At 22.6% G+C, this 17475-nt stretch overlaps 5 protein-coding genes across 5 annotated transcripts; 4 read left to right on the forward strand and 1 right to left on the reverse strand. All coding sequences in view use genetic code 6, as the record gives it.

The window, feature by feature from the left end:
* Positions 1-2024: 2024 nt before the first annotated feature.
* TTHERM_01251190 (cell surface immobilization antigen) lies at positions 2025-2576 on the forward strand (the record flags this gene model as incomplete). Its single annotated transcript, XM_001016489.3, has 1 exon — positions 2025-2576. A coding segment is annotated over one exon (552 nt), but the record flags the coding sequence as incomplete, so codon positions are not given.
* Positions 2577-4134: 1558 nt separating this feature from the next.
* Positions 4135-8016, forward strand: TTHERM_01251200 (zinc-binding dehydrogenase family oxidoreductase; the record flags this gene model as incomplete). Its single annotated transcript, XM_001016490.1, has 7 exons — positions 4135-4219; positions 4273-4994; positions 5051-5438; positions 5493-5802; positions 5852-6121; positions 6535-7005; positions 7065-8016. The coding sequence occupies 7 exons, from the start codon at positions 4135-4137 to the stop codon at positions 8014-8016; spliced, it is 3198 nt and encodes a 1065-aa protein (XP_001016490.1).
* A 1066-nt stretch (positions 8017-9082) lies between these two features.
* Positions 9083-11460, reverse strand: TTHERM_01251210 (heat shock 70 kDa protein; the record flags this gene model as incomplete). The annotated part of the gene is made up of 7 exons (XM_001016491.3): positions 9083-9442; positions 9582-9869; positions 9935-10151; positions 10238-10563; positions 10673-10954; positions 11012-11216; positions 11387-11460. 7 exons carry the CDS (start codon positions 11458-11460, stop codon positions 9083-9085), a joined length of 1752 nt encoding a protein of 583 aa, XP_001016491.1.
* Positions 11461-12416: 956 nt separating this feature from the next.
* On the forward strand, positions 12417-13822 carry TTHERM_01251220 (hypothetical protein; the record flags this gene model as incomplete). Its single annotated transcript, XM_001016492.3, has 3 exons — positions 12417-12421; positions 12551-12631; positions 12727-13822. The coding sequence occupies 3 exons, from the start codon at positions 12417-12419 to the stop codon at positions 13820-13822; spliced, it is 1182 nt and encodes a 393-aa protein (XP_001016492.2).
* Positions 13823-15324: 1502 nt separating this feature from the next.
* Positions 15325-16639, forward strand: TTHERM_01251230 (arrestin; the record flags this gene model as incomplete). Its single annotated transcript, XM_001016493.2, has 2 exons — positions 15325-15373; positions 15441-16639. The coding sequence occupies 2 exons, from the start codon at positions 15325-15327 to the stop codon at positions 16637-16639; spliced, it is 1248 nt and encodes a 415-aa protein (XP_001016493.2).
* Positions 16640-17475: the final 836 nt, after the last annotated feature.

Raw genomic sequence — 17475 nt, forward strand, 5'->3', positions numbered from 1 at the left:
AAAGAAAGAACAAAAACAAAAAAGCACAATAAAAGGAATAAGAAAAAAGAGCTTTATTGTTTTTAATTAGTTTTTATAATTAAAAAAATCACAATCCAAAACAAATAAAATGTTTATACCTAAGGTCAAGTGTCAAATTTGAGAGATTAATGCAATTTGCTAAACCAGAACCTAAGCCTTATGCACCTTCATCACCAATTTAATTTTCACTTTTTAAATATTGAATAAAAAATATATCAATAAATAGTTAATTAGAAGGAAAAAATGAAGAAAAAATATGAAATAATAAGATTAATTAATTAATAATAAAAGCAAAAGTTGAAAATAAAATGATGAGCCAAATTAACAAATAAAGAACAAAATAAAGCAAGCACAATAAAAAGAAAAAGAAAAAAGAGCTTTATTGTTTTTAATTAGTTTTTATAATTAAAAATATCACAATCCAAAACAAATAAACTGTTTTTACCGAAGGTCAAGTGTCAAATTTGAGAGATTAATGCAATTTGCTAAAGCAGAACCTAAGCCTGATGCACTTTCATCACCAATTTAATTTACACTATTTAAATATTGAAAAAAAAATATATCATTAAATAGAGTAAGTAAGTTGCCATACAAACTTACAAAAAGCGAGTTTTATATACCAGTTTTTACATTTTATAAAATTAAAATTTTAAATATTTTTTATGAATTTTTTTCTATTCTAGGTTTTCAAAATTTATTTTTTTCAAAAAAAGATATGTTTTGCTTTCTAAAAATTCACTTTATTTATATAGTTATTAAGATATAAATTAAATAGGTATTTCACTCTTGTTAATTAGGAGGAAAAAATGAAGAAAAATATGAAATAATAAGATTAATTAATAATTAATAAAATTAACAAAGAATGAAAAAATAAGAAATCATAATAAAAAGAATAAGGAAAACAAATCAAATAAATTAAAAGAACTATAATATTTTCAATTACCTTTTATAATTAAAAGTATTACAATGTAAAACAAATAAATAGCTTTTATTAAGTGTAAGTTTTAATAGCAAAAAATGAAGAAAAAATATCAAATAATGAAAAATGAATAATAAATAATTAATTTAAAATTTAAATGAAAATTAAGTTAACATAACTAAAAAATTTTAGTTTTAACAAAAATCAATAAATAATGATGATAATTTTTTTTATAAAAATTATTTATTTAAATAAATTGAAAATTAAATAAACAAAAAATATCAATAATAATAAAAATAATATTTTTTAATTAAATATACCAAAGATTAATTTGGATAACCTAATGAGATAAAAGTGAAGAGCTTAAAAACTATTTTTATTAATTTGTATAAATTTAAAGGATGCTAATAAAAAAATTAATAATTACTTCTTCTAATTTTTAAAATTTTTTAATCTATTATATCATTTATTTTTTTTTCAAAAATATTGAATAGCAATTTATGAAATTTAATTAATTATAAATAGATAAAAAGAACAAATAAATATAATAATTAATTAATTATCAAATATTAATTTATAAATTTGGTTCTATGAAGAGATATCACAGAAAAATTAATTTAACATTCACTATTTAAACTTAATATTTGTATTTAAAACATATACTTAAAAATATAAAGAGTATGAATTAGAGATGGCCAGTTATTTATTTAGTCATATTTGAAAAAAATCTAGTAGTTAATGTTCTTAAATATTATAAAAATAATGTTGTTAGTAGATTTTTCTGTTTTAGCTCTATAATTTTAGGAATATTTATAATATCTCTAATTATAGAAAGATGCCATACAAAAATTTCATGGTTTGCATGCCTTTATATATACAGGTAAAATCAAAATTTTTAGCCAGACTTCTATGATGAACAAAAAAATGGTAAATATTTTTTTATATCTATTTATATTTTTTTTACCCCCTCTGATCTAAAAATGCTCCGATTGTATATTCTCTTATAAACAAAATGTTGTATGAATCAATCTAATATTTATTGAGATTGCAATAATAAAATTAGATGATTGACAAAGCATTCAAAAAATTTGTAGACTATTTAACTCTATTTGAATGCAACAGCAAATAATACTCAAAAAAAATCAATAATAATTTAGAAAAGTAAAAAAATTTTTAAATTATTAGAAAAAAGCTTATGTTAGTTAAGTTAATTATTTTCTCTTTAATAGCTTTACAAGCTACACTAGCTACAAAAGGTTAGTTTGCTGTTAGTTGCGGAACAGGTTAATGCTCTGATGTATGCTTCCTACCTTAAACTTGTAGTTGGTCAGGTTAAGGCTCTTCCTGTACTGTTTCAGATTGTAGTTGCGCAACAACTTCAAACTTAACTGACTCATATTGTTAATCTTGTTAAGGTAGTTAATATTTTGCAACTGTTGATAAAACTAAATGTGTTTAAGTTGGAAGTACTTGCATGAGAAATGATAAATGGACTGATACTGATTGCCAAATATGTTGGAAAGACAACACTTCGAAGGCGTCTAGTGATAAATCAGTGTGTTCTAATGCATATAGCTTTTCAAAAATAATATCAATTCAACTATTAATTTTGTTAGTCTTAATTCTTATCTGTTGATTTGTAATATATTTGAAAATAATTAGAAAAATGATGTAGTAATGAATATACAATCAATTTAAATTAAAATTTATATGGAGATTTTTTCAAATTACATTATTTAAATAATTATTCAATTTAATTAAGTAAAATTTCATATTTCTTAACTTTTTATATGTTTATTTTATTAATATCATTAAACCTAATTAGATTGGTTTCATCTTTGCATTTTTATAATTTTCTTTAATATTTCAAAAGTAATACATACATACTTACTTACATATTTAATTTATTCATCAATAAATTTAAATAGAAAACAAAAAAAAAAATATTTTTACAAGTTATTTATTACCTAATTTTTATTTCATTTTATCTAAAAAAAGATATTTGCAAAAATAATTTTAAACAAAGATTAGTAATTTGAATTAATCAACATAAATAAAGGTTAGTAATAATTTGCTTATTTTATTATATTTTCCCTTTTAATAAAACTATTTATAGAGCTACTAAAAAAAAAACATTTTATTTTAATAAAAATAAATTACTCATAAATTATAAATTCATAAATTTTACTTTTAAAATTTGAAAAAAATTACAAATATCAAAATTAATTTATAAATTTAAAATTTATAATATTTTATTAGACTTTTTTTAAATACATCAAGAAATAACATTTATTTTTCAACAAAATATTATTTAAAATTAAATCCCATAAATATATATACATTAAGTTTTTTAAATAATAAAAAGACTTAAAATAAATATAAATTACCCTATAGGGTGCTTGCTGCCTATTTTCAAGGCTACATACACAAATTTTAACAGGTTGTATTATTTATTAAAATTTAGGGTATTTAAAAATTTTGAATAAAATGAGTTAGAAAAAATGATGCGAGTAGGTATACTTAAAATCAATAATATTTTTGTAATTTCTTAAGTTACATTTAGAAATTGTATTTAAGATTTCCTAAATAGTTATTCCTTTTTATGAGTAAATATATGACGAAGCAAAAATGTATTAAATGTACTAGCCTCAGAGAAATGTAGCTACTCTTACTTAAAATGCACAATATACTATAAATAAGAGTTCTCACTTTTAAATAAAAATCCATCTTTATTTTCTTCTAATTTTAGACAAATTTGTAAATTGAACAAATTGGATTTGAATTCTAAGACTTTAAGTTAGAGCTAAATTGAAATAGATTTTGTTTTATATTCATTCTAAGACACTTTAAAATTTATCTATAGTAAAGATTTATAATTTCTAATAATATTTTGTGTAACTAATTTTATCTCATCAGCATACATGCTTTAATATTTGATTTGAATTAAAAAATCATGTTTAATTAGAAATTATAATTATTTGTAAAGGAAAATCTAATTTGCTATTTATAAATTGTGGATGTAGGTATTATATGAGATCATATAATTTCTACTTACTTTGATTATTTTATGCGGATATTATTTTGAAAGACACTTTTGTTTTTAATTAGCAATCAAGTATATCTGCCAAAATATTCTTAAAATTAATAATGAATTAAAAAAGATCTAAAAAATTGAGTGACCACTACTAACTAGAATGGAAGAAATATCTTAATTGTAGTAATAATATTACTACTACAAGGTTCCAACAAAATAAAGTCTTAGAGAAAAACATGTTTTCTGTATAAATTAAATTTAATTTAAAGATTTTATTCATTTATATATTATATTACAGTAATTTGCGAAGATGATTTAGGTTGCTACTATCAAGCGCAAAGGAATATCTAACTCTATCTTTAAAAAAATAAGCTTAATTGGCCTATCTCAACATATAATTTTTAGGCGCATTTAACCAACAATGAATTTATCGCTTTGGATGAAGTTTGTCTAGATTAAGAGCTTAGATGTACTTAAAAGACATATGAAGAATATGTAAAGAATTATGTTCCAGTTTTTAAGTAAAAATTCGGAACTCATATCAAACTTGATTTCTAAAATGGAAAGATGAAATAAAGCTGGTCTTCTTTTGTAAGAATGACTATACTTGAGCAAATATTAAAAAATATAGTTCTATAATCCAGAAATAAAGATATTTTTATCATTTTATTTATGAGAGCATAAGAAATAGCAACTTTTACTGAATTGAAGAATGAATTTGATAGAGTTAATTCTAGATGCAACTTATTCTTTGTTAATACAGGAAATTATGATTTAAAAAAGCATTTATATTTTGCATCTGCTCTTTAAAAAAACTATTCAACAGAATAGCTTTGTCATAAAGTTTGTTACGCATATGAATAGTATTTTGGTGGAAAGGATTTAGAGTACTACAATTAAAACTAGTATTAATTCATTAACTAAGTTATAGAAGATATCATACCAGATTTATAATTTTAAGAATGTGTAGACATATCAGTTGATATTTAATAATATCCTTGGTCAAAGCCTTCAAAATAGGTAAACATTTTTTGAAAAATTTAAATAATGCTATAATTAAGAATATTATTTATTAGGTTATTCGTGGTACTTATGTCATTTCGAAAGAAAATTATGGAGATGAAATCTAATTCAAGAACAATCCAAATGAATGCCTAGTTAAAGAAAGAAATTTGGATGTGGATGAAATGATTAATATTTTTTCTTCTTGGGTAAATGACCTACTTGTCAAATATGGCTAAGAAGAAATTGATAAAAATGAAATATAATAGGCTATAGATTTTCTAGTTAAATATATGGATGAGATTGTAACATCAATCAATATAACAAATATACCCACCAATAAACCCATTTAGAACATGACAGTAAGATAACGTCTTATAGCACAATAATCTAATCGTGTTCGTTATAATATGGTAATTCTTATCAAATCTCTTTCGGATTTATTAACTAAAAGCACACTAAGTAAAATTACTTTTCATATTTTAAAAAATGAATATTGATAAATTTTTGATTTAGATGATTTAGACAATGAAGTAGAATCAGAAAGAATTAAAATTGGAACTGAAGTCGGTAAATTTCATTAAAGAGCTCTTGCTATGAGAGGAATAGATGTTGAAACTTTTGTTAAGATGAAAAAATTTTTTATTGATGAGTTATTAAAAGTGAAGTCATCTATTAGCTAGGAAAGTGACTAAGAAAAATCAATATTTTCCCTTGAAAATATGAAAGATGTATTTCTTTAAGAAGATATTGTAGATGGCCTTAATGATGTTAAAAGTTAATACCATTTAATATCAGCCTTTCCATTAATTGGTTTAGGAGTTAAGTAAATTATAAAAATACATTTTAGCTTTTAGTAATGATTTTTATAAAAGAATTTATAGATCTGATGGATCCATGATTAATCCATATCTTGTTTAAATTATTGATATCGCTAGAATCAATGCTAATGTAGATACTATTTCTATTTAAAATACACCTGACAAAGAATTAAATCTAAATGCAGGCTTTTACATAGGAGCTGAATATGGTACTAGAAGTTATTTTGAGGAAAATCACGGCTACAAGCCTCTAAAATGGACAGAATATCAACCTAAAAAAGACGTCATTAAAGATTTAACTGAGACATAGCTTTTTTACTACAAGTAATATTTATTAAAATTTCTTAAGCTCTTATTTAAGTTCATTAAAAATTAATTAAAATTTAGATTTTTTAATAAAAATAATTTTATTTCCCTAGCTAAAATTCTTTAAAAAATGTTTATAAGTTCAAATTTATTGTTAAAATTGATAAATTTTTGATTTTCTAACAAAGATTTGTGTAAAAAAGTTGTAGGAGATAAATAAATAAGAAATATCTAATTATAATTTTCAAATTTTTCATTTTAAAAAACTTTTTATTAGAATTAATTAGAGTTTTTATTTAAAACATTTTATTAATTAATTTTAGTTTTTTGGTTTAATTTTTAAAATAAATAACAAAATTAGTTCAATTTTTAAAATTTTATCCAAATATAGCTTTGAGAAATAATAAATTAATTTATTTTTATTAAAATAGGTCTGAGTAGCTAAAAGAAAAAATAGATGCAGTTATTCCTCTATTTGGCTAAAAAGATTATGATCTAAAACCTTTATTAACAACTTAGTTTTTCCATATTCTAATGAATTTTAATGTTATGCATAATGTGGATACTTGCTTTTCTGAATGCTACTTAGCTCTGTTAGCCAATCTTTTAATTTTCTTGCTTAATTAAGAATAATCTACTTATATAGCAGAACTAATGGATAAAATCTATCATTCAATAAATATTGTTTATGGAGATAGACCCTTTTTCAAAGCTTACTGCTAAATGCTAATTAATTAGCCAAGGTAGGCTATGATAACTTTTCATGAAGGACATCCTACTTAATGTTAAGACCCTTCTAAAGCACTTGTTATTTTATTCTTTCTTTATAAGAAGGGTGAATTGAAAGATAAATTAAAAATAAAAGAAATTTTGGAAGCAATTTTATAAGAAATAGTTTGCAGGTAAATTTCATAAAAACAATAAATAAATAAATTAAAAAAAAATAATTTTATTAATTTAGGGGAACTAAAAGCTTAGAAAAGCTTCACACATACTTTGGTATAGTTGGTTATGATAACTCTGAATTCAAAAAAATAGAGCAAGACATTATTGATAATGTTGTAGGAGATGTTAAATAATATCCTACAGTTCGAGAAATGATGAAAATTGTTGAAAAAGCCCTAAAGGAAAAGAACTATTTTGAATTTACTAAGAAATCTAAAATCTATATGTAGAAAGATAGGTTTGATTTTATGAATTATGGAAAATTGAATTTCTTCACAAGTATGAAAGCAATATGCTAGTATTTCCTTCCTTCAGAAAAGTTTGACGGTAGCTTATTATGGATATGGCTACTTCATGCTTAAAAATATTCAAATAATTATGTTAGAAATACTTCTGAAATCGAATATGATATTAAACAAGTATATAGAAATATAAAAAAATAAAAACTTGTACACTTTATCAAATCTGAGTCAGAAAACATAATGAAAAGCTGTTATAAGATACTCAAGCAAAAATTTTAGGAAGAAATGTTTGCTTTACATTTAGAATAAACCCCTTTTACATAAGAAACTATAAACAATTAGTTAAGTGAAGACAAAAGATTTAGGGTGTGCTTCAACAATGTTTCAAATCTTGCAAGAAATAGTTGTTTTTCAACCAAATGCCCCTTTTACATGAAAAGAATGCCAAATCTAGCAGAACATATTAATGACATAGATTTTGTTATTCCTGCATTTGCAAAAACAGTAAAAATAATGAAAGGTAAAAATTCAGAGTCAATCTATAATGCAATATGTCAAGGCTCACATCTTGACACTATAAATGAAGAAACTTTTATTAAGTAAACACAAAGACTCCAAAGTCATAGAGTTTAACATGAACTATTGTATAAGTTAAAGGATCACTATTTAAGTGAAATAGATACTCTTAAAGAAAAATATAAAAATCTTAATTAAAATAAACTTTGATACAATTTATAAATGAAAAATAGAAAAAACTAAATTTTAATTTTACATAAATTTATTGAAGTTATATTTTGAAAAAATATATTTTGTTGTTTATTTGCTTTATTTTGTTATAATTAATATATTAAGATAGATTTTGTGAAATACTATTTCAAGATTTTATTTAAATGATGATAAATGAAAGTGAATCAATTATAAATTGACAATATTCTAAGTAAAGAAAGAATGAGGTTTGGCAAATACAAATATACATACATAAATACATATTTAGATATATTTTGAAAAAATATATTTTGTTGTTTATTTGTTTTATTTTGATAATAATTAATATTTTAAGATAGAAAGATAAATTTAATTTTTGTGAAATATTATTTAAAGATTTTATTTAAATGATGATAAATGAAAGTGAATCAATAATAAATTGACAATATGCTAAGTAAAGAAAGAATGAGGTTTGAATTAAAGAAAGCAAATACAAACATACATACATAAATACATATTTAGATAATGTTGATATATATGAATGGATTAAGCAAATAAAAATTTACACGATAGTATATTTATTTAATTGTTCTAAATGCATTATATTTATATAATTTATTTTATTATTAATTAGTTTATAAAATATGTAATTTATTTTTTTAATTACGCTTTACTTTTCTCACTTATTTAATTATTCATTTATTTTTTAAATTATTATTCAATATCACTTGTTCTTATTTTTAATTAATTATTTTATTGCTTTTCTTCAATTACTCATTCCATAAAAGACCATCATACAATTTTCTAATGTTAAATCAAAGAAAATTTATGGTAACAGTTTTTCTCTTTATTATTCTGGTTTTTTGTTTTATTTCTTTTATGATGTGATGTAATTTACTGTCTTTATATACTAAATAGATTGAGTGAAGAGTAATAATTTTCAAATAAATGCTTTAGTGATAAAGTATAAAGTAAGTAGGTAGGTAGATTAATTGATATAGTTATTTATAATTTATGCTTATAATTTTAATTAAATAGTTCTTAATTGATTTGCTTTATTTAATTTTTAATGATAAATTCAAAGCTTTCACTCACCACACTCAAATTTAAACTCGCAATTTTTAATTTCTGTACCATCTTTATTTGTTGCTGTAGCAAATATATGAGTAGAGCCAAATAAGAGTGTCACTTTAACAGTTTTATCTTCCACTGATTATGAAGGTTTACCTATATCAATACAAAGCTCACCTAGTTGTCTTACTGAATCTTCATCCACAAATTCAACATCTCTTTTATCAGTAACAAAGAATATGATTCTCATCACAACTTATCTGCTTCTTACAGGGCAATATATTTTAGTATGTACTTCTTCACTACCAACGCTATCGCCTTTTCTAACAAAAGCATCAAACACATCTTCACAAAATTCTTCTCCTTCAATTATGACCTATTATCATATAATTAATTAGTTTAAAATATTTTAGAGCAAAAATATTTAAGTTCTAATGTTATTGCTTCTTTCATTTAAAATAATTTTAAATAAACTCAGCAATTAACATTTACTTTTTAATTTAAAATTTGTTTACCTTTTTGCTTTCAGGGTGTCTTTCAGGATCAAAAGTAGTGAGGGTGTTAATACCATAGGTTTTTTTAGCAATACGAGATGAAATACTACGAGGATTTAATCCATAGAAGCAAGCACCTCTGATTACACTAACTTGAGGACGACGAGGAACTAAAACTTGAACTTTATCAGTTTCAAACTTATTTTTAATTTCTTATTTTAAGAATGGACTTTCAGAGAAACCACCTACCATGAAAATGAAATTAACTTTTTCCCCTTTAGCTTCTGTTTACTTGATAAGCTATTCAACCTATTTATATTTAGTTGAAATGAGTTATAATTATATCATTAAAATAATAATAATAAAATTTATACTTTATTTTTAATATTCTCAAAGAGAGTTTAAAAGAATGATGCCATTAAAGCAGATGGGAGCTCTATATTAGCAACACCCTTAGTTTTGATATGGAACTCAGGAGGATGCTTATCGTTATGTGCCTTAACTAATTTATTTAACAACCCTTAAGATAAATCACCTCCTAAATAACTGAATTTAATCATGGTTCTTTCATTAGGTGTTCCTTTGAATTTTCTATTTTAAGTAAAAAAAGTTTTATTAACATTGAAATTTATTTTAAATTAGATTTTTATTTGAAATATTTTTTAATTAATAATTACCTTTTAACTATTTCAAAATCTTTAATAATGTCAAGTCTAGCGAGAGCATTGTTGATATATTTTTAGTAAAGTTCAGCTCCAAAAAATTCTCTTAAGAATTCTTCGAAATAGAGTTCTACATATTTGGATCCCCATTCGCAGCCTCCACTAGAGGGAATAATTTCTTAACATAAAAATCTTTCATGTACTTCACAAAGTAATTTATGAACTGTAATATCAACAGTACCACCACCGCAATCTAAAACCATGACAACAGATCCTTTTTCCATTTAAGTTCTTAAAGACATTTCAGCATCTTCTCTGCATTGAATGCTTGCTCCTTCAGGCTAATAATTTACAAATAAAAATTTATTTAGTATATAATAGAGACTTAGAAATATATATCTGTTGATATATTAGACTTGTTTATAAGCTTTTATTCAATTAAAATTTTACCTCAAGGCATAATAGCAGATTAGGAGAGTTAGTAGAGGGAATTATATTTGCTTCCACTGCGGCCTTACGCATGAAGAATTTGTGTTCTTCGCTCCATAATGCAGGAACTGTAATTACCCATCTAACTTTTGAAGGGATAACTTTGCCAATTTATTCTTTCAACTTTTCAAGTGCTTGCTCAGCGATGTATCTCAATGTTTCCTTAACTATAACCATAAGAGGCATTTCTCTTCCGTCGACACTCTTTGCATAAGTGTTTAAGTGAAGCAAATGAATTTTATACTATTATATCGTAAATTGGTCAGCTAATTCAATTAATTATCAATTTAAGTTAATTACATTTTAGAAAAGCAAGGCTGTTTCTCCGTCTTGCAAAATTTCTGCATATCTTTGAAGGGCAGAGGAACCAAATTCCATAAATTTATAGTCATTATCAAAAAGAATTGCAGTGGGAGTTTTTTGATCATCAGAATCGTCACTTGGATTGAATACTTCGATTCTTGGCTTACCATCTTAGTCTAAGAATCTAGGAGCTATGCCATATCTTTATTATAATTTCAAATAAGTTAAATAATTTTAGAAAATAAAATGCATTAATAAAATAAAATATTTTGCTATTTTGAGCTTAAAATCAATATAAATGAAAAATCCATATATTTATTCTATATGATAAATTATTTATTTGATATGAATAATTTAGATTCAATATTTTACCCTGAAGCTCCTGTACCGAAATCTATCGCGATAACATGTGTATAAACATTATCTTCTTTTTGAACTGCAGCCATTGTTATTTATTTTCTTTCTTCTTACTATTTTTTATCTGTTTTTAATGTAACTTAAGTTAAATTTTCTGTTTGTATGAATCTATGTTTAGCTAGTTGATATTTTGATAGATAGATAGGTAGCTACTACTTTCCTTTTAGTTTTGCTAATTGATTTGCTTATTTTTTCTTTATTTGTTTTTTTGTTTTAATTTGTATCGAAATATTGTATTTTTGATTTTTTAATATGACTGTTGTGAAGATTATTAAATTTTACAATATTTTTTGAAATTTCCTTTCAAATTTTGTTTTTTTAATTAATTTGATTTATAGCTGCTCAAAAATTATAAATATACTTTTCAAACGTTCGCTTAATTAATCTATTTAATTTTTGAATGAAAATTGAATGCGATCGATCAAAAATGTGTTAAATTTCCAAATTAATTAAACAAATCACTTATTATTGGGAGTCAAATTCAAAAATATTTGAATTAAAAGCACTTGATCAAAAAATATCATAAAAACAATTAATTACATGGACTTTTCTTGTAAAGATAAAATTAAAACAATTCACACTTAATTTATAATTTTTGATTTTTTAATAATTAATCTTCTATCAAGGTGTCTGTTAATAGCAATTATTTTTGAAAATCTTATTTAAAAATTTTTGAATCAATCAATCAATCAATTAATCAATTAAAAAATAAAGTAGTGCATTAATTAAAAACAATTGAAATTGATTGATTGTACAAAACATTTATCATCTAAATAGGAAAGATTATTAATAAAGGAAAAGATAAAAAGCAAGCAAAATAAAAGAAGTAAAAAATAAATAAAAAAAAGAAGCAAGTAAATAAGTAAAATAAGCATAGTTTAAGCAAAATAGATTGATTGTCTCATTTTTAAAAGAATTTGAAGTCAAAAAATAAATTAGGTTTTAACTAATACCACTTAATAGGAGACTTTTTTAAATAATTTAAATGAGGTATTTTATTTTTAAAATTATATTTCCGATTGCTAATTGAAAATTAGCATTTACAATTAGTTAATTAATCTGCTTGCTTTTTGAAGTAGACTATAACTCATTCAATTTATTTTTAAAATCCTATTTTAGCAAAAATATATTTTTTGGAAACGGCACTAACAAGTACGAAGACCCTTAAGACATTCGTTCTAGAGGATTCAATTTTTAAAAGTAATTCATATGAAAAATGATTGATTATTAATTTGTATCTAGTTTTTAGTATTTTATAAGATCATTAAATGAAAATTAATTTTTAATATAAATAGCAATAATCGCTCTCATTCATCTAACCACTTTGCAGCTAATAGCCAGAATTAAAATTTGATTTCCAATAACAATCCAGCTGGATTTTAACATGGCTTAAATAGTATTAACAATAATATTCTGAGTAGCAATAATAATGTAAGCAGCAGTATGAGCAGTAATAATAATATTTTAAAAGTAAAGAATACAAACCACACTACAACAAGTAATAGTAACTCAATGCACCATAATCACTGCTCCTCTAACAATAATAATAATGAGGAATGGTCTAATGAAGAAAAAGAAGGAGACACTACAGAAGTCAAAGAACTCAAAAATAGAATGAAAATAGTTATGAATAAATTTAATAATGTGAAGAGAGAAAAAGAAACACTAGCAAAAGAAAACAAAAGTCTGTAAGAAGAAGTCATGACACTCCAATCAAACTTACGTTCAATGATTCAAGGATTTTCAAACAATACTTCATCTAGTTTTCCTATGCAGAATGAGCTAACAGTATAAATAGCTGAATTCTACAAATATGATTGTTTGGACTTATTCTTTGATGTACTTTGCCAAGAATTAAATATGAAAGGTATTATTTACTTCTACAAAACTACCTTTTAGAGGCTCTTAGATACTGTTAATACTTATTTGCAACCTTCAATAGATGCTATTAAAACTGTCGGATGTTTTGAGAACTTAGATGGTCCAATCCTAAGTGTCTTGAGAAAGAGCTACTAGCTCAACTATAAGCAAATGATATAAAAGTGTTTCAATAGATCCTGCGTTTCATCAATCACTGATGAAATATAAAATAGTCTTAAATTAGGAGGTCTATCGTCTGAAACTCATACAACAATCTCTTAGTTTATTTAAAAAATGGGTGAAATAATTTTTCTTACACAAATATCTGATCCTCCTTTGTATGTGGACGCCAAGCTAGTCGGATCTAAAGTGCAATTTAATTCCTTGAAGCATGATCCCTTCGATGGATTCATTAAATCTAAAGAAGAATGCATCATTATTTTACCATCTGTTCACAAAGGAAACATCCCAGAAGGAGAAATAGTCTCTAAGGCCTTAGTACTCCAATCTAATTATGAAATCCCAGGTTGAACTTGAAATTAAATTAATTAAAAAAATTGCAATAAAATTTATGAAATAATTAAAAAAAAAGACTAATCTCATTCATTAATTCTTTAACCAATCTAAAGATTGTAATAATTTTTTAAAATTATAATAAAAAACTGATATAAAATATATATAAACTAATTAAAAAATAAGTAAATTCAAACATAATTTAATTAAAAACTCTATTCACTTAAATAATTTTATACTAATCAAATTAATGGAAACCCTTCTAAAACACACACAAATAATGCCGACCAAGCTATTATAACACATACACTTCGTATATAATAATTTGTTTTTTAGAAAATAAATTGAAAGTTGTTTAAGTAAGTACAATTTGGCAGATATGACAAATGAGTTTGTACCATTCTCCTACTTACTTACCTGTCAATTGTTTTATTTAAATAATTAATTATAAATAATTAAAAATAAATGTTAGATTCATTAAAAAGTAACACTATCTATTCTATCCATTTAATATAACAACAACAACAACAACTATTAATTAACTGATTAGCTCTTTATTATTTCTTTAAATTTTATTTTATATGATCAATTAATCCATTTATAATATTGTCTTTTGCTAATTTATTAAAATAACATAATAATTCAAATTAAATAATTATAATTATTTTTATTTTGTAAAATTCCATTAACATTTGTTTAAACAAAGTATTTAAAGATTTAATGATTTTATTAAAATTTTTATATCTATCTATTCATTAAATTATATAATTTTCTTTCTTTCTTTATTGAATGATATTTTTACATTAATTTATAACAGTATTTAATCAAAATGATGCTGAAATGGGTGAATACTAAGATGTGGAATAAGAGTATTTAGTAAGTGAGTTAATAGCTATTAACTCATTATTTTTTTATTTTAAATGTAAATTTGAAGTTTTATTTTATATTAAACATAATTAAATTATGCAAAATTAATCATAAATGGCATAAACTCTTTCTAAAATCTACTTTAAAAAGTGTAAATTTTTAAAATTTAAAGATATTTTATTTTCTAATTTGGTAAAATATATTTTTACTTTTTCTAGTTTTTGATGACTAATACTCTTAATGAAATTTTATTTTTGTAATATTTTCCTATTAAAGAAGAAATAATAAATTAATTTTCCTAATTTAATTTATTAACATTTGTTGAAATATTCTAAATTTTTACCATTAAATTATTTATATTTATTATTTTTTGAAATAAAAAATTTTATGATTCTATTTATAAATGAATAATGTGATTTTTATACTTTAAAATATAATAAAATTTATTTTTATTAAACTGGTTCAATTAAGCTAGTTTTTTAAGACATTATAGCATTGGAATGGTTTGCATAGCATTACATAAAGAAATATTAATTAATGACAATTCATGGCTATTAAGGAGTTTTGGATCTTTGAATTTTTAATGATGAATGGATAAATAGTTAGTTATTAATTAATTTTATAAATAAAAACAACTTTTATTAAATAAATGAATGAATAATTTGAGCGAAACCAGCAATAGTAAAATTAAAAATAAAATAAGTAGAATAATTATTGCTTAGATAGTTTTCAATTCAATTATGTGATTATTTAATTAAAATTAAATTAGGTATAGTAATTTTTATTAAGTTGATGGGTAATATATAAGAGAAAGACAATAGAGTAGGTGTTAAAGGAGGTATTTTTATTTAGATTGAAAAGACTCACTTTGTAAGTAATGAAGTTATTGAAGGCTTCTTGCATATTAACCTGGAAGAACCTTTTAATGGGCATTTGTTGATTGTTCAGTTTGATGGAATAGAAGAAACAAGATTCGACTATTAAGTTCTTTCTAAAAATAAAAAAAAGGAAACCAAAAAAGCGAAAGAGACAAAAAGATTTCTCAGTGTTAGCATGCCAATTTATGATTTCGCAACATCTGGCAAACAGGAAAGTTTTGTTTTAATGCCCGGTTAATGGTCTATACCTTTTCATGTAAAAATTGCTGAATAGTTACCATCTTCAATCAAGTATTTCAAATCAATTAATCATAATTGTAGCATATAATACTCTCTAATGGCATATATTCTACCTACAGATTTGAGTCGCATGCCTATTTAAGGCAATTAACAAATATTTATAAGTTAGTATTTGCCTAAGTTTCATGATATGATAACAAAATAAATAGAAAATTCACCTTTGTTCTCTTGCTGTTTAACTGCAGGGTCATATTCTTTAACTTGTATGCTAACTTAGTAATCATTTGCTCCCACTGAGATAATAAATATGCAAATAGAATGCGATACAAAAAAGTTCAAAAAAAAGCTTAATAAGCTAAAAATAGAATTAATTGAAAATGTTTAAATGAATGCGAATGTTTTGAATTAAAAGAAAGAATAAATCGTAGTTTCTAAAACTGAAATACAAGTCAATGATTATTTGGTATAGACTAGCATGGCTGTACCTTCTTCAATTGCTTGCTCTGCAGAAGGAACAATAATTCAAATTTCTTATCAAATTATCATCACTCCTGTTTTAGATCTGTCCTGTTTGAAGGCGAATGAACCTCTAATTGTGCCTATTATGATAATTCCTACCAAAAAAATGGAAAAAAATCCTTGTGTAGAAATTCCTTTACTAAATGAAGTATAAAAACCAGAAAACTGGAATCCTCAAATACTAAAAGAAAAAAAATATTCGGATCAATAATCATTAAAAATACAATAACTTTATATTGAATTCCAAGAAAAGCAAAATAAAAAATTGAATAAAACTTTTACAACTCATATAGATAAATTTGAGAAGCCAACTATGCAATTAATCCAGTGAATATATTAAAAATCAAATAGAAAATTCTTTAAATTCCTCTTTTCTCTTTTGTTTTATTGATCAATCATTCATTCATTCATTATTCATACAAGCAAATAATATAAAAATAAAGAAATCTAATTTAAAATTTATATTAGAATATTAAATATTATGTATAAATAAATAAAAAAATGTATTAAAATAAATAAATTTCATAATTTTCTTCTTATAAGTTCTCATTTAAGTAAGTGATAATTTTATTTAAATAGAATTTTACTTAAAAATGAAAAATTAATATATTTGGATATGCTTAAAGACTTTTCATCATAGACTTTCTTATCATTAAAATTACCTACAATAGAAATTAAATAATTAAAATAGATACTTTCGTTGAATAAATAATAACCACATTAAAATAAATTAAATATTTATGTTTGTTTTTAATATTATACTCAGATATTTATTACCTGTTTTGTTTTTTTGTTGCTTTAATTATTAATTTTGAGAAATTATGTGAATTGTTTACACCCAAATAATTTTTGTTTAGCTAAACTAGTATTTTGGAGAAGAAATGTGAGCCATAAAATTTTGAAATATCAATGACTTATTTTGTATGTGTCTGAAATTTATATTAATAATGAATGGATTTGATCAAATTTATGATTGAGGTTTCTATATGCAGCTATTACATAATAAATAGTATTTATTTTTCTTTTTTTATTAATTAATTTATTTATTGATTTGTAGATATTTAAAATTTTTTCTTTGCAAAATAATAATTAAAAATTAAAAAATATTAATTAATTAATTTTCATATCTAGTAAATAAGTAAGCAATCTTTATAGAATAATTATACT

Source organism: Tetrahymena thermophila (genome assembly GCF_000189635.1).
Source record: "Tetrahymena thermophila SB210 genomic scaffold scf_8254639, whole genome shotgun sequence".
In the NCBI taxonomy this organism is placed as follows: domain Eukaryota; phylum Ciliophora; class Oligohymenophorea; order Hymenostomatida; family Tetrahymenidae; genus Tetrahymena; species Tetrahymena thermophila.